Genomic DNA, 22,768 nt, shown 5'->3' on the forward strand with positions numbered 1-22,768 from the left:
CTATGTGCCAGTTTTCATTTCCCATTCCTAAAAAGAGAAAAGAGAAAATATATTGTGTTAATTGTCTTAGGAATTGTGATTTAAAAATAAGCATTGTGGACGGCCCCATTTAAACAATCAGGTACAGTAATTCTTTTATGTTGATAAATAAAACATAAATACAACTCAGCTGAAGGTCAAGTTTAGAATTGGAGGGCATCCAGCTGTAAATTTTTACTTTGATGTCTACTGAAAATAAACAATGTAAAATCGTATGGCATAGCAGCCATTTCGGACTGGCTATGAGCTTTGGTTTCATAAAATCCAACAAACAATTCCAAAACAAAACAAGAATTAAACAGACCACACAAAATACAATTAAGCAAGGTGTTTAAAAAAAATTAAAAAAAAGAAACACTATTGGACTTCTAAAGCAAAGTTAATGTTAAAATATATGCTTCATATATTCTAAATTCTCTGTATATTTAATTTCTTACTTCTTTGTAAATATAAAGGTAATCCCTTTAATGTTAGAAATAATTTTGAGTTCTTAAATTAAGCCAGCCAGCCAGTTAAACTAGTCCAGGTTGTTGAGGTCACCGCAAAAAAAAATAAAAAAAATAAATAATAATTATGTTGAGATCACAAGATAATTTATCTCAGGATCTTGAGATAACAGAGATAAATGATCTTGTGATCACGAGATAACGGAATGATTGAGATCAAGAGATAAATGATCTTGTAACCTTGACATGTAACCAAGGTTTTTTGTTTTTTGTTTTGTTTTGTTTTTTCAATGGCCTCAGCGACCTGCCATACCAAGTAGATATCTGGGTAAGCCAACTTTATTTTTGTGCCAACGCAGCAGGACTGACCTTGGCTTTCCGAAGAACATGACCCCGATTTGGGGATGTCTTCTGTGAGGACCGTCTCTCCAGTGCAGCAGCGCTGTTCACAGGAAGCGAGGAGGTTTCTGTATCGCTGGTGTCACAGCTGGAGGCGGGGGAATTATCAAGAGTGCGTCGCATGAACACTGGGGACTGAAAGACACCACAGGTAGAAAGAACACAGAATGAGGCCTTGTTTACAAGGGGCAAGACAAACCACACAAAAACAGCTTCTGCTTGGGGGGGATAAAATGACTACTTTTGGGAGCTAAGAATAAGCAGAATGCAATAGTTTCCCAGCTCACCTGAGGGCTGGAGGTCCCAGACCTTGGCTCAATGGTCAGACCCAGAGTAACCCCGCCGTTCATGGCTTTCTTCAGGCTCTCTTTGACCTCCGTCACCTCCAACTCCAGATTGACGCGTTCCGTCTCTTTCTGTTTACACTCATCTTCCAGTCTCTTCAGCTTGTCCTCAAGAACAGTCTGGGATTTCCTGCCTGCGGTTCATAAAGGAGAACACTTTAAAATTAATTCAAATAAAGGATGTTTCTTTTTGGGAACAATAAACATATGTACAGCATATATGCATATTGACTAATGCAAATATTATGGTCATCTTAATTACAAAGTCATTCCAGGGGTACTCTTTTTCACTAGGTGGAATCAACCACTGTGCTGTATAAAACTGTAAAGCATTTGTATTAGAAGAGGTTTAGCAAAAACATATTAGGCTAAAAATAATGTATTAAGTGGCACTGCAGAAGCCTTAAAACTGCACCTGTATTGGCTTCTATTGCAGCTCGGAGGTCCTTTCTCTCCTTCCTCAGCTGGGCCAGCCGGTTGCGGAGGTCCTGCTTCTTTTTCAGGAGCTCATCTACCTTGGCCTGCAGTCTCTTGGCATCGGCTTCTACACGGTTTTTACCATACTTGTACTGATCTGCATCTTTAGAGAAATGGAAAATAAATTGGAAAGATTTCATCCATAATTTAAATGCTGAATACTCACTGTGGTTCGCTCTATTAACTCAGTACTGTAGTCTGATTTCTAGTTTGTCTAGGTTGGCAAAATTTAGATTTAAATGAATATTCTGTTTTCCACACTAGCTACTGACTGCAGGTTTTCTAACCAGTGAGCTTAGACATTTCGTTTTTCTTTCTTTTTTCTTTTTTCTTTGTTTGTTTGGAAAAGCTTTTTGAACCTGAAAACCAAATATCTCCCAATTACAACCCATGTCTAAAATGTATGCTTTTATAAGCACTTAGAAAATCTTACTTGTTTTCTTAATAAAAGACATTGAGTATGTTCCATTTAATACTGCTCACTAAATGTTTTCCCATCCACCACCAACTTGGGTCTGGTTCACCCCCCTTTGTTTACTTTCAATTGACTTGTTAACTACACTCTGCTGGTCTGCCGCTTGCCCAGAATCTATTGTACATACCTCTGTCTGTAAATCATGATGCTACACCAGTTTACTAGAACACTGGAGAACCGCCCAAGCCTGGAAATGCACAGTAAACTCATCACGATACTTACTGGAATTGTTGCGTTTAATCGTAGTGTTTCCATTTGGCTTCTTCAGTTGGGCTCTGTCCACTTTCTGCTTGGGAGCAACTCCGTTGGTCACAGGTATTTTCTTTCCTTTGATCTGTTTAGCGGTATAGCACTGCTATTATCACACACGTACTATATACAAAAAGAACTAATGCCTCAAAAAAATGACCACACACACACACACACACACACACACACACACACACACACACACACACACACACACACACACAAAGATACCAGCAAGTAGAGTGCTTTGCTTCCCTGACAGAACATGTCAAGAGAACCTTCAAAATAAATAACCAGTAACCGATCTTTAGACAGGAAAAGCTAAATTTCACACAAACCCATACGGAGGAAAGGGGGAGAAGCTGTAGACAGGTATAGACTCAAAAGCATTGCATGGAAGGGGTTAACAGTGGCAGTTCACCTGTGAGGCTGGCCCGGCTGATCCCCGCCCCCCAGCAGAGGTGTTAGTGACAGGCAGAGAAGAGGGAAGTTTGGAGGGGGTAGGAGTTTTGTACTGGTTAGCAGGTGGTTGTTTAGATGAAGAAGCCCTAGAAAGCTTAGGTGAGTAGCGGGCAGCAAGCGTTGGAGAAGGGGAATTTTCATACAGGCCAGCGTTCTCATACAGCCCCTCATCCCTCCAGTTTCTGCTAGCTGGAGTGGAATACATTTTGTCTCCTGGTTCCTGTGATAACACATGTGATATTAGCAGCAAGACGTGTTATTGACAAGTAGACAAAAAAGATGGATTAGTGAATTCAAGTCAGGGTAAGAAGCAATGTTATTGTCTTTTAGTAAATGTTCAATAGCTGGCATTGTATAGTAAGTGGGAACATGGTGTCATTTTAGAAGCAAGATGACCCCGCCTTATGCAAGCTTGCCTAATTAAATGTTATTCATTCAGAAAACCTTCACATTTCAGCTTAAAGGGGTCCCATGTACAGTAAAGTTGCAAATTTCAGCTTTGATTATTTTTTGTATCATGGTAAAAAAAGCCCCATTTTGCACACATGATTAGTTTGCTGCCTGTATAGAAAAACCGTGACCAATGAGAAAGAGATGGGAACCCCAGCAATTCAGATACAGACCAGAATGAGAAAAGGTATGTGATATACTTCTGAGCCCTCAATGGGGGAGTTTCCATGTGTGTTTATTTACACGTGAAGTAGCGATCCATGTGTACGTCTAGGAGAACAGCTCAACAGGATCGGGTTTGTGGCCGAAAATAACGGCTACAAAGATGGATAGGCTGTCTCATTTACAGTTGAGCATGATGTAAAAACCCATTTTTTCACGGAAACCTGCATTTCACATGAAATCGTTCACTGCTCCCAATCCAGACAGCCTTGGGAGCATACGTGGAGGTGTCTGTCACAGCTCTCTATAATCCTAAGTCTCCGCCGGTTTTCAGCTATGGTGATCTGCAATAGCTGGGTTGGACATTATATACCTCCGGGTTTATTATTTATTTTTTCTTCAATTAATAAGTTGTGTGATAAACTTGATTAAATATTATTCACTACTAATTATATGCTACCCAACAAATGTGCATTTGAAAAACAATTTGGGCAAGAGCAGTAAAACACATTATTAAACAACCAGGAACGAGGCTTATAAATCCCGGTTTTATAACATGAGCTTAACACTGTGCTTTAAAAATTCACTCAAACAAGATGTTACCTGGCAACCATGGATTTCCAGGTGAGATTCTCTCGTGTACCTGTTCTCTGTGCATGGAAACTACATTTTCCAGAGCTGTCTGCGAAAACAGCACAAGAATGCTACGCATGGCTAATTTGCATATCGACGTCCTCCTTTCCCCTTCAATTGCATGACTTCAGGTGAAAAGAGGGTCTTGTCAAGTAAAACAAACTCAAACAAACACAAACCTTTTCATCTGGCTCGAGCACAATGTTTCGAGCAAAATTAGAACACATATGGAAACTCCCCCAATGTGACTTAGCAGCAAGAGACCAGTTAACTGAGCCCCTTTGGCTGTTAACATCTTTAAAAGAATATTAGAAGGAAACCTTACCGATCCATTTATACATGGGACATCATCATAATGCAGGGCGACCCCAGAAGGGCAGGAATAGCCATTAGTGGGGTTATCCAAATAGGGGTTAGGAGACACAGCACGCCTGTTTGTGAAGCTTAATGAGAAACAAATATGCTGGATGAGAAAATCATTTTAGCCACACTTGAAAGAAAGATTCTGGCACATATTTCATAAACAGCACAGAGTGCTGTCACGACTAAGAGCAGATGTAAAAAATGCAGTGTCGATAGCTACTGCCGACAGCTACTGTGTCGATAGTTACAGTGTCGATAGCTACTGTGTCGATAGCCGCAAACAGTAAATCGGAAGCTCGTTTGTAAACAATATACTTTCAGTTTAGTTCAAATATTTGCACAGGAGTTTAAAGTTCTAGAGGGAGTTTGAGTTCCTATGTTTTGTGAATCTGTTTGAAGACCACCAGGCTTGAGGTTATTGAGTTTCGTTATAGATGCTTTCTGGGGAACAGGTGTTGAAATAAACAAGAACATGTGAAATGATTTTAACAGGTAATTTTTATTGCAACAAAAGCTCATGAGAACTTTTTTTTCAGATTTTTGTGTTTGTATTTTGTTAATCTTTTGGAATAGCGTTTTGGCAAACGAATTCTATACTTTTTCCAAACCTTTTGCAATACCACAAATGACTTTACCAGACCGTTGAGCACACTTTACTATTATACCCTTTGGCTGCTGCTTATATTGTTATTTTTTTAAATAAAGATATATATTTTGTGTGCTTTCTTTGCACTGCATTGCAATAGCTTGCTTAGGACAAAAGCACTGTGAAAATGAGTTTATCATAATGTATCCGATTGGATTTGGAATCATGCTGATCTGGAGCATGTTCTCCTGGTACATCCCGAGTCCTTCCTGTGCTCCAAACGAACACCACATTCCCAGGCTCTCAATCCAATTAAGCACGTTGGGATGAACATTAATGACACATACATCATCATAATTCTCTATCTCCAATTGAATGGAAGTATTAATAAGAGAACTGATTAACAAGAAAGCTTTCAGCACCTGACGGAGTGTATGCCACACTGTGGCAAGGTACATGCCCTAACAATGGTGCGGTCACTATACAGTATATCCATCACTAAGGATATGCATCCCTACAGGATATAAAAAGCTTGCAGGAAAATATGTAATTGACCAACGCTCTCTATGTAATTGGCATCTTATTGCAGTGGCGAAATGTGATTGGTCCTAAATCATCTATGAGGTTTATAAGGTGTAGTTATCTGCTGGACAACTACAATAGGGTATAATGGAAAGCAGTGGCTTAGCCCTCAGCCTTTCTGGATAAGCTGGCTAATCAAGTAGTCGAATGGTACTTTATCAGTTAGGGCAGGGCTTCCCAAACTCAGTCATCGGGGACCCTAAATTGAACTAATAATTAATTGAACTTTTTACTTATGCTCAGCGATAAATAGTTGCAGATTTCAAGTCAACTATAACATTCTTGGAACATTTTAGGAGCGGAGAACAATTAAAAAGGTAAAATTAATCAAATTACAAGTTAAATTAAGGGTTTAGTTAAGTAATTGAGAGCTCGGTTGGAATGAAAACCAGGAGACACTGGGTTTGGGAAGCCCTGAGTTAAAGGGTATTAAATTGGATGTATGTGTCTTAGAAAAACTAAAGCCATATGCCAAAAGTAACAAATAAAAAGGGATCAAATGGAAAGCGTGGATCTTTAAAAAAATCATTACAAATATTTCAGAAAGTGTTTAAACAGCCTTTCACACAACACGTTAGATTTGTAAAAACATTTACTAAGCAGGGAAATATTCACTGCATAATTAAATAAAATGTCTAACTCTTAATGGTATATTCGAGAAGTTTCAGTCTGGTTTTCGTGCTGTACATAATACTGAGACTGCCCTTGTCAGGGTTGTGAATGATCTGCTGATAAGCTCTGACTCAGGCTTTCCATCAGTATTAATTCTTCTTGATTTAAGTGCTGCCTTTGATGCTGTAGATCATTCCATCCTACTGAATCGTCTTGAAAGCACAGTAGGACTGTCTGGCCTTGTCCTATCCTGGTTCAAATCTTATCTTTCTGATAGGTTTCAGTTTGTCTCTATTGGGGAGGTAAAATCTGCATTATAGGAAGCTGTCTGCGGTGTTCCACAGGGCTCCATTCCAGGTCCCTTGCTGTTTTCATTATATATGCTACTGTTATGTGACATTATGCGCAGACACAAAGTGAACTTCCATAGCTATATTTGTCCCTAAATCCAGGAATTTCTTCTGCCTGGGTGTTATTAGCTACTTGCCTTACAGACATCAAGCATTAGATGTCACAACATTTTCTAAAGTTGAATTCAGATAAAGCAGAGGTTATGCTAGTGGGATCACAGAACCAAGGTAAAGGAAGGTGTGGGATTACATGAGAAATAAAGCCAAAATTAGACCCATTATTTCCATATCTGATGCCGAGAGACTAAGGCATGCCTTTATTTTATCTAGAATTGATTACTGTAATGCACTTTTTTCTGGTGTCCCACAACGTGTGATATCCCGCTTGAAGCTTGTTCAGAATAACGCCACTAGAATTCTAACTAAAACCATATGGGGGGAGTGGCCAACAATATGTGTGATCCTGGTATAGTCGAAGGTATGCGCCAAGCATAAAATCAGGTTTGTGATGCGCAAAATAAGGATTGTAAAAGGACTGCGTTAACTCCGCGCACACTACCATTCCAGCACTGACTAGAAACAGGCAACAAACGTGGGTAGCATGCAGGAAACGTGGGTAGCATGCAGCGTGTCTGTCGACATGTGGCTGTGAATGATGCAAGGCACACCCCGCAACAGAAACCCCGACATAGGCGAAGATATGCTGAAAGGGTGGACCGGCCTCGGCACACATATGAGGAGCTCAGCAATGAGCAAATCGTGTCCAGGTATCGTCTCGACTCATCGATAGTGGTAGTGGGAAATTTGAATAGCTATTCCATGCCATGTAAACAGGATATTCTGAATAAATCCGTCTGTATTCTGCATACCAGTATTCCGAAAAAAATATGATACCAAATACCCACTTAGTATTAGGATACTATTGGAATACTAGCCCTTCTAGACACCTTATTCAGAAAACCAGTTTTTTTGGTCCGTATGTATGTGTGCACGATATATTGTGTGGTCTCGTCTGCTGTCATATCGGTACATATTGTGGCAACACCAATGATAGCAGCTTGTTGGGGTAATGCCATTACTAATGGAGACTGTCCATCATTCTGCTTTCTCGCTTGGCTGTTGTGTGCAGTTGCTATATTGGTAGTGAATGCGCAGATGGTTTTGCAAGGCAAAAACAGATTTGCGAATTGCTCAAAAAACTGCTATATTCCAATGTCTCGCAACGGCTTTGTGCTGTTTTGGAATATCTCTCATTTTGTGCCAAAGCACTATTTTTTTGCGAGGCACAAATTTAGCAATTGGATTGCGCGAAGATCAAAGATCAGACCCTATGGCTATGGTAAAGAGCCTGAAGGTCAAGGCTGGTCAGTGCCCTTGAAATAGTAAACCCCGACTCAGAAACTGCAGTTCAGTGCTCCTTCCCCTCTGATTCTGGAGGCAGCATTAGCTCCTCCCCCTCTGGTACTGGAGATGGTACTGGCTCCTCCCCCTCTGAGTCTGGAGACAGCACCAGCTCCTCCCTCTCTGGCACTGGAGGCGGCAGTGGCTCCTCCCCCACTGAGTCTAGAAACGGCATCTGCTCCTCACCCTCTGGCTCTCGGGACAACAGCGGCTCCTCCCTCTCTGGCTTATGTGACAGCAGCTCGTTCCTCTTGCTTTCAGGATGGCAGCTTCTCCCTCTCTGACATTCACACCAGAAAATCTGGCTTCTGCAGCTACAACTCCGGCTCTAGTCACTCCTTCTGGCTTGCTGCTTACTATAGAAGGTGTAGAAGCTGCTGCCCCTGCTGTCTGATTCTGTATCTGCAGCTGAACTTTGATTAACTTCTTTAAATTGCACTTCCATTTTTTTTTTCTCCTTTGTGTAGTTCCCACATGGGTCACTATCCCACTTCTAAAACCATGTTGTGTACCAGTCAAGGCTGGTCTACAGCCTTCAAATAGTAAACCCTGACTTGGAAACTGCAGTTGAGCAATTCTTTGCACATTTTAATTTTATTACACATATTTCTAAGCGTGCCACATCTACTATACTTCTGGGTTTTTGTTATACCATTCTTTCACAATTCAATTTCTTTATCGGACTTTGCTATTTTAATATGCTATACAGCAGGATCTTTCGTACTTTTCCAGTTGTTCTGCCAACATTCTTACCAGAAGGACTGCTTTGCCAACTGTACCACATTAGCAGTCGTCTCCACATCAATGTAATCATAGTGCAGAGCTGCAGGGTCTGTGGAAGAGCCGCTCTCTGCCAGCAGGACGCCAAGCCACCTGCCCATTCCCTCGGAGGAAGAGGCCTGTGGGAACAGCCGTGGAGAATTGAAAGCGAGCTCAATGGAATTATTAGTCCCCCTCTTCCTTGCTTATTACTTATTATACAATGTTCTTTATCCTCATGGGGGGAAAAAGGAGCACAAGTACTCTAACCTAATCTTCGTCTTACAAGATTTGTTTCCTCTCCCCTAATGTGATTATAGAGCTTCATAGGAAATGAGCCTGCATGCTGAAATGGCTATCCTGTAATACAATCACTTAGATAACTGGCATTGATGACAGGAAGGGATTAAGCTGCCCTTTGGCTGGCAGCTCTGTGAACAAAGGGGTCATGTACCTCAAGCACAGCCACTTCTTGTGCATTGCGCAGCAGACGGAATGCTAAGGGGTGTTTGGAATCCAGGCCTGGGATGACCTCACAGCCCCGCAGTGGGATGGAGGCCATGTGCGTTTTCAGGTCCGTCCGCTCCTTGTGCAGAATCAGCTGGTTGTCTTTCACTCGGCACCAGCGCTCTCGCCAGCGGTTGTTGGACAGAACATTCAGATATCCTACAAAACCGAACCATCGATTCCCACAATCACAATGGCCTTTTCTGAACAGTTAAAGCCAGAATACATGTTGGACTTTGTACTATAGAACCAGACATTGTTTTGCATCTTGAAGTACAATCCCATTTTCAAATACACATTATAATTAATACACTGGCCTAACACTATTTCAGTGCATCTATTGCAAGATGATTAAAAAAAAGTTACATCCATGTATTTATATTTATGCCCCCGTTTACTGAACTGAACCTTGTTAATATATGCTTGCAAGAGGCGTTGAAATACCCCCACCCTTACTGGTCCTATAAAACAGCACACCCAAACACACAGCCCACACAGACTTACCACAGGTGGGAACATCTTCCTCTGCTGAAGAGGTCTGCTCATCAGTCGATGGTTTCTTCTTTCCCAAACTAATGATCTTTGTAATCTTCTTTCCCGCTACTTTACTCACAGTGCCCTTTTGCTCATTCTTTGAGTTTTTCTTTCCTTTCCCTGCTAGAACAGAAACACATCCTGTGATGTTTTTTGTAATATTCCCAATCAGTACATAAATCACTCCCTCATTTCAAATGTTTTGTGCACCTGCCAACCCTGCTTTTGACGGTGGTTTGTGATATCTGTCCACATGTTATTCATTCATGGTTCTCTCTCGCCTAAAGTATTCTGAGCGACAATCTTATTTTTTACTTTAAATCATTTAACACTGCATAACTTTAAACTCAATAAAACATCCAGACGTGATCCACTCATGATTAAGGCCCTGTGAAAATCACAGAACTTGTCTTTAAAATTCACAGCATTGTCGCACGTAAAGTGTTGTGTTTTGCGGAATTGCATGGAAAAATACAATAAATTACTTGTACAGATTTTTTTTTTTTTTAAAAAACGCCAGATATACAGATAAATGCACTGACAGCAAAATTAACATCAAAGTTACCCAAGCACTTTACAATAGCTTGTAAAACGGTGTTGTAATTAACAGCCTGTAGGTAAAGTGTATCTACGGACAGCTTTCAGTTCTAGTACGTCAGGTGCATGTTCACCATTTAGGTCTTGCAAAACAAATACAATGTGCAACCCATACTGATCTTGGGCATCTGTCAACTCGTCAGTGACCACTGACAAGCAACCAGACTGTTTTACCATTTCCATAATCTCCTGCTTGTGATACTCAGCAACATTAGGTAAGTGTCCACGTCTCAGCTGGGCTGATGAAGGAATCGCTCCAACATTTGCTTCACTCTGAAGAATATCCGTAACTTTGGTTGTACAATTTTTCAAAAGGGATATTTGCGCAAAAACAAATGCCTCTGTCAGGTCAAAATTTAATAAGTGGACTTCTGGAATATGGAAGTTTTGATTCTTTGCAAGTAAAGCATACAGCAACCCTTATTCTGATCAGTGTCTCAGTGTTGATTAAAATCTAAAGTGTAGCCGTAGGTCCTGGAGAGCTTCTGGGTCGTCTGGTATTCATTCCCCCTCCGAGTTCTCAATTACTTAATTGAACTAATTATTTTTATAATTGGACAACACTAACATCTCTGTCGAGGTCTTCAACCATCGACGTTTTAAAGATACCCAGAAAACCTACAGGATTGCGGCTCTCCAGGACCAGGGTTGGCCACTTCTGCCCTAGGGTACTGGCAAGAACAGACCTGGTAAAGTCAACGTTTAGCTCTGAGAGGAATAATAAAGCAATAAAGTACCTACATTTCTCCTCAAAAAATGAGGGGCACATATAAAAGATTAAGAAGATGTTTACACTAACATATTCCTCGAAAAACCGCTTGTCGTTACTACCAATATGTTTTGATTTAGTGGTCTGTTTCGAGTGCAGTTTTGTGCCGTAGACCTGTTCCAATGAGAAATGACTTGAGCGAACTGTTGGATGACCTTCCTATGGCGTTCCACCACTGGCTCTTCAATGAGGCCAAGAGACAACAGGCTGAACCATGGTGTCTCACTGCAAACACCCTGTTGGATTCCCACTGTGGCTCAACTGGATCAAAGAACCCACACTGCTCCCTGTGCCAACTGGGCAAGGGCAAGGCAGCAGCGGTTTTTTGCTATGCATGCCTTTGTATCATATACTTGGGTGAGACACATTTTCTCATTATTTTGTAGCAATCTCAGAAGCTAACCGGGGCCAGGATGGCTGTAATGTATGAAGAGTCATCAGGGGCTCAGTAGCAATCTCCTCTTTAGACTTGGCATTCCCAGCATTCTGTTAAAGAGCACTTTTCTGCTGAAGGGGGCAGCTACCCTGTAATCTATTATTTTGAAATAGATCTGTGATATAAAGCTGGCTGAATTCCAAAGCAAGTCCAACATTTGTCTAGCTGGATTTATGTCATAAACTGTAAATTAATCTTTACAGCATTATTAAAAACAGGTTTTAATGACTGAACTTCTAAATAACCATGCAGTTAATAATAATAATAATAATAATAATTATAATTATAATAATAATAATAATAATAATAATAATAATAATAATAATAATAATAATCTAAGGGAAAAAGGGCTTTCAGACATCAAAGGGCTTCACTTTAAGTGCTATAGTCGATAGCCATTTTGTTCAATACTAATTCCAGAGAAAAGAGATGATGTAAGACATTGCTAAATATTGAGGAGTGTCTGAGAACTTGTTGTTTGCTTATAGGAAAAATAAAGTGTTTCCAGGCAGGGGTCACAAAGTTGAACCAACACAATTACAGAGATGACCTGTTGGGGGCAGTAGCATTACACAGAATGAAGTGTGCAACTGCAGACTGTCACTACAGCAGCACAACACAGACACAGAAATAATATAGCTGACATCTGCAACTGTTAAGAGCTATATTCTGTGCAGCTGGATTTTTTAAATGTTTATTTCGAATGGATTTTCTACCCTTTAAGAAACCCTCCATGCTGGCCTGTATATATTAGGGCCCCTCACCATGGATTCTTTGCAGTGTCTTCAATCTTCCGTTAAAGTCCTAACATTTCTAATACAAACTTCCTTTTAGCAAGCTATTCCGGTACATATCTCTGTGACGCATCTAATAAAGCCCTTATTCATGCACACTGAATGAAGTCACAATCAGTTCATCACACAAACAAACTTACCCTGCTCTTTCACATCAGCAGCTCCGTTCTCTAGATTCCACTCTCCATCCGAACATGGCCGGTCACATGACAATTTCTGAAACAGTACAAAGAGTGTTTATTGGAAGGCTTCAAACTGTTTTAACAGTGCCTCTGTGCTTTTTAATACACACAGAATTCCTAAACAGGATCCATGAGAACATCTGTAAGTGTAAACCATTAAGCACCACTTCTGTACCTTTTGCCAACTATGAAGTATAATGGGATGGAACTCTGAAAAGTGCTTGAAAAACTGTTTATTAGTGGATAGGGCTATGTTTGAAAACAAAATACTGATGTTTTGTTGAATATGGTTCATAAAAAATTCCCTTTAAGCTTTTATTGGTCCCTTTAAAACACACCACCACCACCAGGTGGCCAAATACAATATGACACCCTCCAATACCACCAGTACCTCAATTTAACATAGCTCCAAGGATGATCTGCTATGGTAGATATGGGATTCATCTTGACAGACTAAAATCAAAGAAACATTCAGTTTACTTTTTACCTTTTCTTGCTCTGTCTTATGTAATGGAGAACTGGAGGCAGCCCCATCTGAATCAACTACTGCATTGCAACTGCTGCAAACATCTTTAATCACCTAAAACAATAGGAAATTGCAGTGGTGGGTATTAAAATACATAAATAATTGCCAATACAGTAAATACAATACAGTATCAGATTTCCCTTTTTAGGTTTTGACTTGTAATTGCTGGAAGTAGTTCTAGCTCTTTGTTTCCAGTCATTATAAAAGACAACAAAGAAGATTTTAAGTTGAACCCTGAGTTAATCAAAGCCAGGGCTTTATCTTTAAATGAGGGTCTATTTTTCCACTTCATTTTATTTTTTCTGTACCATCACAACTGCACAGTCAAAGAATATTACCCCCAAAAAAAGTCTGAAAAGCAAACCAGAGACGCAATGAATTCCTGGAAGTTTTCTTCCTCTCACATCAATCTCCTCTCCAAACCTCATACAATGGCTGTCATGTTTTCAGAAACTGCCCTTACCACACACTCAGTTCATTTTGGCAGACTTGTCCAAATGCAATTTGTAGACAGTTTAGAGGCTAGCATTTTCAGGCGTTGTTGGCACACCTTGTGTGCACAGTCACTTGCTTAAAATTAGACTTTACAGTTAACTTTTAAAGAATTACAAACTCGTAATTGAAGCTTAATATGTGGGTTCTAAAGGGAATAACATTCTACAGCATATTTTACAACAAGGTAACATGGAAATAGCTTTAGCACATACACATTAAGATGTCTTCAAAAAAAAAAAGGATTAGTAATACTTAATTTGTAATAACAATAATAATAAGACTAAGGGGTATGGCAGATTTTGCATTCTGTTTCAAATGCAGTTAAACAATATGAATAGTTTTAAGTGTTCAAGAAACACAAGCTTACAGGACATAGAACAATGAAAGCAGGATTTAAAGCACTGGCACACACCCTACACACTGCTTAAGGATTAAGCATACATGTTATGGAACATGTCAAAAACTCTCTTGAGTATTTATACATTACACTATACTGCTTTTTACAGGGATCATGAATGTTTTTTCATTGTTAGGACATTCAGAGACTTCTCACTTCAATACCCCTGCAGTACTGATACATGTACAGTGGAACCAGTCATATGTAATACATGATACCCTCTATTAACCGATGGACATCTGCCATGTGTCATTTACACATGCTGCTACAACTGAAACTGATCAATCCACATTTTATTATGGGTCTAAATCAGAAAATTCAGCTTTTTTGTAGGACAGAATGGATTCAGTTGCAGATTCTTTAAAAAAGACACTGTATTTGAGAATTCTGTTTCATTTTTTACATGCTGTGACTTCACGTACAGCAAACTGCCCAGTTTAATGATGTTCAATAAAAAAAAAAAACAAGAAAGCAAGGGATTAACACAATTATCATTGTTAAAAAAGAAGTTAAACAAGGTTTTTTTTTTTTTTTTTTTTTTTTTTTTACAGAGAGCTAGTTTTGTTGTTTTAGTTATTTTTGTCTCAGGTTAACACATCCCTGGAACTAATTAAACTGTATACAATAGGTTCTACTGTATACTGCATAGTTAGTACAGAATTCATTCATGTACATAGAACAAAAAACATAGTGTACACTACAGGCACTATAGAGGACCAAACAGCAGACAAGATTGTAAACTACAGGCACTATACAGGACTGAACTGCTGACAAGACTGCACACTACAGGCAATATACAGGACTGAACTGCTGACAAGACTGCACACTACAGGCAATGTACAGGACTGAACTGCTGACAAGACTGCACGCTACAGGCAATATACAGGACAGAACCACTGACAAGACTGTACACACTGCCTCTGTCTCACCAGGCCTACTGAGAGATGAGAAGACAGGAGAGGTCCACAGACTCTACAGAGATTCCTAAACCCAAAGAAGAAGAGGATGAAAAAAGGAGGAGAGAGAGAGAGAGAGAGAGAGAGAGAGAGAGAGAGAGAGAGAGAGAGAGAGAGAGAGAGAGAGAGAGAGAGAGAGCGAGCACAACATGCTGTGCTCCTTAAGAGAGAAACATGAGAGAGTTAGAAATAAATACAGAGAGAATCAATTCCATATTACAAGAACTAGAAGATAATAAAATACATTGGGCATTACTAATATATTTGTGTTCCAATACATTACCCAGTTCTGTATCAACAATGTTTTTGTACTTTATAGTGTGATGCACTTGACCTTCAGCAGAACAAAAGTATGGAAAGGAAACTTACTTGGTATCCAAGGTTTTTTACAAATACAGAATAGTATTGTATAATTGAATTAAGGCCTTAAGAAAATCCTTAAAACGTTTGATAGACTATGATCAACCTCATGTGGTATAACACAATACTGAATTTCCAAACCAAATTATCGAGTCAAAATGTATTTGCTAATGTTTTGGCATTGCGATAGATCCAAATGCCCCAAGGATTAATTAGGGGTGGAGTTTCCCAGGGAATATCCTTGTAACCTCATATATAATGTTGAAGAAACACGTGTGCATGGTATCCAAAAACACTTCCATCTGTAATAAATCAATGACATATATAAGCTGATTCTAAGATGGTGTCGTTTTTCAGGGATTTTTAAAGCAAGCTATTTGCAAGATTATTTGGAAACCAACCCCAGCTGCATGTTGCTCATTTTATCAAACCCAAATGAAAGTGTCATAAGTGGTGACTAATCTTGAATAGAGATCCCTATGCAACTGTCACATACTATAAACATTATTATTAAATATTATTAAAATACCCCTTTGGGTGGAGGTTGGATATATCTTGCATTTTGCTGGAGGATATGGGCTGATAATATTCACAGTATCAAATATAAATCCATGCAAAGATGTTATGGTACCATGAGTAACGTAAAACACAAGTCCACTTGTCCTAACCATTAAAATCAAACTTTTTTTAACGAGGTAAAGATTTTGTCGAACTTCCTTATGGTTGGAGAATGGTTTAAAACAATGAATTGAATCAGATAATAAATCAGAAAAGACTGAGGTCTGGCTGCTAAGAATTCCTCGAGTTGCTGCTTTGAAAATACAGCAATGGGCAAAACAGAAGAGGGAATTATTTGTTTGTAACCAAAGGCTCTGAAAACAGCAAAATTGTGTTCTGAGATGAACAAAGGTCAGCCTAAACCATGGAAACTGTCCCAAAGTAGAAAAAAGTTTTGAGGGAATTCATTGTCATGTGGTTGGGAAGTTTCTTTTTTTAAATAAGCAAGTGCAGCACAGCTGCAGACCTCAGCCAGTTCTACTGATGTCTTGTGGAAAAAAGATTTTATTATTCCAGAAACATCTGGAGGTGCACTGATAGCAGACAATAACAGAAGGCGTTGGTTGTCCCAGCTGGAATATGCATTACACATTAAGTAAATAATAAACAGTGTAATGCTATTGTATTTCCAGCTGTATCTAGCTGTTAGCACACTATATGATTGCCTTATATTGACACGTGTACTGATGCAATCAGTCATTAGAAAAGAATTGCAATGTGGCTTTGACCATACCTTTAACCATTCCTCTGCCTGCTCCTTGCTCTGCACAGCCAGCACTAGTGCATCTGCTCCTTGGTGTGTGATCTTCAGCTCGTGCTTCTTCTTTTTCCCATCCTTGGGGATGTGGGTGATACTGCATCCAGTTAGAATAAGCTCCATCTGGGGATTCTGGTCTTTGGAGCTTTTATAACACTACAGGAACATAAAATAAATAGCACATGGGTTATTGTAATGAGTTCAGCATGTGACACTGTAGATAAAAAAGCCAGCATAGGCAAGTTACTGCAAATGGTATGACTCTGTGCTCATTAAGGACGACAACCATATTTTTTCACTAGAGCAATATGAGACAAGCTTAGAATAAAATGTCAAAACGGAAAGCAGTGGTGACAGATCCAAGAGTGTACAATGCTGACAGAAATAACAAATACAACATAAAAAGCACTAAATCTACAGAGGTTGCATGTAATTTAGAGGAGAAACCTCAAAATGGAGCAAGGTAACTAGTGGAGTACCACACGGATCAGTATTAAGTCCTCTTCTATTCCTAATCTACATTAATGACTTAGATTCTGTTATAATAAGAAAACTTGTTAAATTTGCAAATGACACAAAAATAGGAGGAGTGGCAAACATCGCTGCAGCAGCAAAGGTCATTCAAAAAGATCTAGACAAGATTCAGAACTGGGCAGAGACTGGCTCCCAAGCGACGCATTCCGTAAAGGCGCTCTGCGTGGAGTGCAGGATGCGCCCTATAGCCTGGACGTCGGCGGTTCGAGTCCAAGCTATTCCACTGCCGATTGTGGATGGGAGTTCCCAGGTGGCGGTGCACAATTAGCCAAGCTCTGCCCGGGGTGGGGGGCTTAGATGGGCCAGGGTGTCCTCAGCTCAGCGACCCTGTAGACTGGCTGAGCGCCTGCGGGCTTGCCTGTAAGCTGCCCAGAGCTGAGTTGTCCTCCGACGCTGTAGCTCTGGATTGGCTGCATGCAGAGTGAAAAAAAGTGGTCGGCTGACATCACACGCTTCAGAGGACAGCCTGTGTTCATCTTCGCCGCTTCCAAGCCAGCGCAGGGGTGGTAGCAGTGAGCTGAGCTTAAAATACAATTGGATATTAATTGGTGACTACGAAAAAAATAAAATAAAAAAAGAACTGGGCAGACACATGGCAAATGATATTTAATAAAGAAAAGCGTAAGGTACTGCATGCAGGCAGTACAAATGTGCATTATAAATACCATATGGGAGATACTGAAATTGAAAAGGAATCAGTGAAAAAGACCTAGGAGTTTATGTTGACTCAGAAATGTCTTTATCTGGACAGGGTGGGGAAGCTATAAAAAAGGCCAACAAGGTGCTATGATATATAATGAAAAGTGTTGAATTTAAATCAAGGGAAGTAATGTTAAAACTTTGCAATGCATTAGTAAGACCTCATCTAGAATACTGTGTTCAGTTCTGGTCACCACTCTACAAAAAGGATATTGCTGCTCTAGAAAGAGTGCAAATAAGAGCAGACAGAGTTTTTTTTTTACTCAGAGAATCATGGGAGTCTGGAACCAACTCCCCAGTATTGTTGTTGAAGCTGACACCCTGGGATCCTTCAAGAAGCTGCTTGATGAGATTCTGGGATCAATAAGCTACTAACAACCAAACAAGCAAGATGGGCCGAATGGCCTCCTCTCATTAGATCCCATTCCTACTACACTTTTAAAGGAAGTATATCCAGAAATAAATAACTCCATTTTAAATATTGTTAACAGCTCTCTTTCATCAGGTGTTGTTCCTAATTCTTTCAAGACAGGAGTAATAAAACCTTTGCTCAATAAGCCCACCCTCGATCCCAATGTGTTTAATAACTATAGACCTGTATCCAATCTTCCTTTTTTATCCAAGGTGTTATAAAGAGTGGTGGCGGGGCAACTTAACAGATTTCTTGCTACACAGAACATTGCTGAGAAATTTCAGTCTGGTTTTAGGCTGTATCATAGCACTGAGACGGCACTAATTCAAGTGGTAAATGATGTGTTGTGGTCCTCTGATGTGGGCTTGCCTTCGGTTCTTGTTTTACACCATTGATCACTATGTTTTAATTGATTGCCTTGAAAATATGGTGGGACTGTCAGGTACTGTCCTGTCCTGGTTCCGGTCCTATCTCTCTAACAAGTTTCAGTTTGTTAAAATTAAAAAGACCACTTTTTTTTTTAAATCAAATTCTGTTTTCTCTTTATATGTTACCCTTGGGTAATATTACTCGAAGACATGGAGTTAATTTTCACTGTTACGCTAATGATACTCAGCTTTACCTGTCCCTCAAGCAAGGTGATGGATCTGTTGCAATGTGATGGGTCTGCCACTATATTTTAAATACCCCTCTTCCTGACATCAAAAATGGGATGTTTAAAAACTTCCTAATGGTAAATTCAGACAAAACAGAATTGATGATATTGGGACCTCAGAAACAATACAAGAATGTACACTTGTCTGATTTTGTACTTCACAGTCTTTGTACAGATTTTAGAGCAGAAATAAAAAAAAAAAACTTGTGTCATTTTTGACCCAGACCTCTCATTTGAGGCACACATTAAAAATGTATTTATTGCATTTAAGATGTATTTCACGGGGCGTGAGCTGGGGGTGTAAGGATAGGGAAGAAGAAGCAGAAGGGAGCGGTAAGTAGGACAGAGTGCTGGCTAGAAAGGACCGGACCTAGGACAGAAGAGCAGACGAGGCCCACCCTAGTAGCAGACCAGAGAAGCTGGACATGGAAGCTAGGATAGAAGGTGGTCACTGACTGAGGGCGGCGATGCCGACACAACCCAGGGGCAAAGGACCCAGCACCCGAAAACACGTACGAAGGTTATAGCTCAGGGAGCCGCCCCTCGAGAGGAAGATGGGGACACGAAAGGATAGAGAGGGAGAGCTACCCAGCATCTGAGACTTATGTAAAGGGGCGCTTGTTAGACCCCCAATTGACCAAGACTTCATGCTGCCTGGGACCTGAAATAAGAACAAGGCATAGAGGTTAGTATGGGACTCGAGCATGGAGTAGCCACATCCCAAATTGAGGCAGAGTATGGAACAGAGTCTTGAGTGAGGCAAGAAAAGCGCAGGAGCTGCTGGGGGTCAGCTCTGACTCACATGGTGAGAACCCCCCTGAAGGTAAAGGGAGGCTGATGCCTAGCCCTGAGGTCGGGGAAGTGAGATTCACTTTCCCCCCAGAGTCGACCGATGCGAAGGCATGTATTAAAAGGTGAAGGAGGGGAGGAGGAGGAAAACGAAACACTAGATAGCGAAAGTGCAAGTGATCAGGGCTTAAATAGAAAATAGGTACTAATTGACAGGAAATTGGAAGCCCCCTGCTGCACACCCCCTGAACTACGCATGCTAACATTTATTGCATTTACCAAATCTTTTAATTGGTATTGGTAGCAATGTGATATCTCGTCTGCAACTTGTACAAAATGCTGCTGCAAGAGGTTAAATTGAGACTAAGAGACAAGGTCTATCACTCCTGTGCTGGCATCTCTACACTGGCTTCCTGTCCGATTTAGGATAGATTTTACAATGTTGTTATTAACCTATAAGGATCTGAATGGTCTTGCTCCACCTTACCTTAAAGACCATACGTCCCCAATCGGTCACTCCGATCTGAGGATGCCAGGTTACTTTCTATGCCTATTGTTCAGAAAAAGAAAACTCAGATGGTAGATGCTTCTGCTATATTGCACCAAAATTACGGAATGACCCAGTACTGTAAGGGAAGCTCCCTCAGTTGATGTTTTTAAATCTCGATTAAAAACACATTTTTATAGTCTGGCGTATCCAGTTATCTAAAATTATATTATTTTGTCTCTATATGGAATATTTTACTATTTTATCTTTTTAGCATTATTTGGCTTTTATTTATTTTAAATATGTTTAACTATTTTATGGGTATTCTTGTTGCTATTACAGTTACTCTTATTACTTTTTTTTTCTTCATGCAAAACACTTTGTGGTGGCCCTTGTTAATAGCGCTATACAAAATTGATTGATTGATTGATTGATTGATACTTACAGTTGTATAAAAAACTAAACTACGAAAAGGAGCCTATACAAATGCCTTGGAAATATGAACTATTGTTTAAGCTCACCAGTGGTCCTCATAAACACTGCAGAAGCATAAAGTAATATGAATAAGAAGAAGCCACTAGTATAGCCTGACTATCATCTGCAATATTGCACAATTCTTAAAACGAGACAAGAGTTCAAGCTGACACACTATCAGTACGTTTACATGGCACAAGTATTTAGATTATGATGTACTTGGAATACTATAATATTCCGAACGCTCTGTTTACATGCAGGCAGAATTCTCTTATTCCTTTCATATTCTGCGTTTACATGCTAAATAGACTATTCTTTTTATACCATTAACGCATGTGTACCTTGCTTCCCACTGCAAACCAAGAGTGCTGATTGTAGTGGAATAGTTTGTTGTTTAATGTAAAGAGCTGGTGGTGTGGATGTATATTTCTGTTATTTGTTTTTACTTTTTCAGATATGGAATCTGATATTTTGAGATTGTGTAGGTGCTTGTGGGTAATTTCAGTGCAATGTGTTAACAGAGACATGCACGTTTATGTCTTTATTAATATAACAAGGAGACAGATTGTGAGAGCAAATACTGTGTGTGTGTGTGTATATATATAATTATGTCATCACATGCACAGTTGCTTTTTCAAAGAGAATGTGATTGAATTTCTGTTATCAAGAGCTGTGATTGTATGTAAATAAATAAATAAATAAATAAATGTATGCATGCTGTTTTTAAATGTAGATGTATATTTGCAGATCTAGTATGTATTGATATTTTTTTTTTCTGTATATTCTTTTGTACTCAAATTGTAAGAGCATTTTATATTGTATCTGTACAGTGCCCCGATACCTACTGGTGAGTGACACTTTAGAAATTCTGAAAAATAAATACATAAATAGATAATATGTATGCTAATATATTATAATGTGATGACATAATGATAGATTTATTTTTCATCAGTCAGCTGGTCAGGGTAACTTTCTTCTTCAGACCCGATGTCCACGCTGCACCGATGTGAAAGTGCACCCAATTTTTTCATGCATCCTTTTAAACATCCTTTTCTCTGTTTCTTGCCATCACGCTGTTTCATGATTTTAAAATCCTTAATAAAAGTGATGTCTCCTCATCAGACCAAAAGTAGCTGTGTTTTCTCACATGTGACATCATGTTTACTGCTATGTGTATTTGTTATAGTCGGAATATGCTGTTTACATGGTTTTATATTCCACTAATATTCTGCATACCAGTTGAATATGCCACCTCCAATATTCTGAATATGCAGAGGTGGAATATTCCTGTTCATATTCTGAATTTGCTGTTTACATGGCGGAATATATATTTGGATTATTCAGTATTCCATATACTAGTGTAATACTACTGGCCATGTAAACGCACTGTATGTTGCAATTAGTTCACTAAGTGTACCTAGGACAATCTGGAGGAAAGTCAAGATGGACCTAACGTTAATAATTATACTATTCAGAATGAAGACCATTGAGTTAGCATTCAAAGAGAAATCATGCACTTCTTAGCAATCAATCAAATTAAAAAAAAAAAAAAAAAACATTCTTTAAGCATTATGGTATACATTCCCCTCATGTAACAATACACCATAAACATGTCATTATTCAGTAACATAGTTAGATTCAAAAGAAGAAGAAATAATGTATATAGATCATATTCCAAATCCATTCCAGCTGGGTGGGAAGTAAAATAAAGGCACATGCACTATGTATTACGAATGCCCTAGACATACTGAGTATCATACCATTAGTTTGTTGTCTTTAATGACGCACAGCAGTTTGGTCCACTGTCCAAAGCGCTTCTTGCGGAGCAGGAAGGCACAGATGCGGGCGTCTTTGACCAGGTCCATGGACGCCTCCTCAGAGGGCCATTGGTGCCTCATCTTCTTTCCTTTGCCATCCTCCTCTTCCTCATCATAAGACTCGTATGAGCTACTCATTGCATCAGAGTCATAGTCTGCAAGAAAAAAACAAGCATGTTGGTAACATACAACCACCTGCTACGGCTGGAAGTTATCAGTATCATGAAAAAGTACAGGTGGATCG

The 22,768-nt window shown here is 39.6% G+C and overlaps 1 protein-coding gene across 5 annotated transcripts in view; it reads right to left on the bottom strand.

Moving 5' to 3' along the window:
- Nucleotides 1-22,768, bottom strand: part of LOC121330288 (actin filament-associated protein 1-like) — a 78,448-nt gene continuing 55,680 nt past the window's right edge. For 2 of the 5 annotated variants that reach the window (XM_041276710.1, XM_041276690.1), the window contains exons 5-18: nucleotides 22,468-22,679; nucleotides 16,634-16,813; nucleotides 13,096-13,188; nucleotides 12,567-12,642; nucleotides 9,801-9,953; nucleotides 9,244-9,455; nucleotides 8,784-8,929; nucleotides 4,462-4,579; nucleotides 2,851-3,111; nucleotides 2,403-2,514; nucleotides 1,644-1,808; nucleotides 1,172-1,362; nucleotides 855-1,019; nucleotides 1-27 (exon numbers count right to left, since the gene is read on the bottom strand). In XM_041276710.1, coding sequence (XP_041132644.1) covers nucleotides 1-27; nucleotides 855-1,019; nucleotides 1,172-1,362; nucleotides 1,644-1,808; nucleotides 2,403-2,514; nucleotides 2,851-3,111; nucleotides 4,462-4,579; nucleotides 8,784-8,929; nucleotides 9,244-9,455; nucleotides 9,801-9,953; nucleotides 12,567-12,642; nucleotides 13,096-13,188; nucleotides 16,634-16,813; nucleotides 22,468-22,679 — 2,111 coding nt within the window. The remainder of the gene's footprint in view (nucleotides 28-854; nucleotides 1,020-1,171; nucleotides 1,363-1,643; nucleotides 1,809-2,402; nucleotides 2,515-2,850; nucleotides 3,112-4,461; nucleotides 4,580-8,783; nucleotides 8,930-9,243; nucleotides 9,456-9,800; nucleotides 9,954-12,566; nucleotides 12,643-13,095; nucleotides 13,189-16,633; nucleotides 16,814-22,467; nucleotides 22,680-22,768) is intronic. The other 3 variants (XM_041276700.1, XM_041276726.1, XM_041276718.1) reach the window with 3 other exon arrangements.

This window comes from Polyodon spathula, chromosome 2, assembly GCF_017654505.1.
Source record: "Polyodon spathula isolate WHYD16114869_AA chromosome 2, ASM1765450v1, whole genome shotgun sequence".
Taxonomy (NCBI): Eukaryota; Metazoa; Chordata; class Actinopteri; order Acipenseriformes; family Polyodontidae; genus Polyodon; species Polyodon spathula.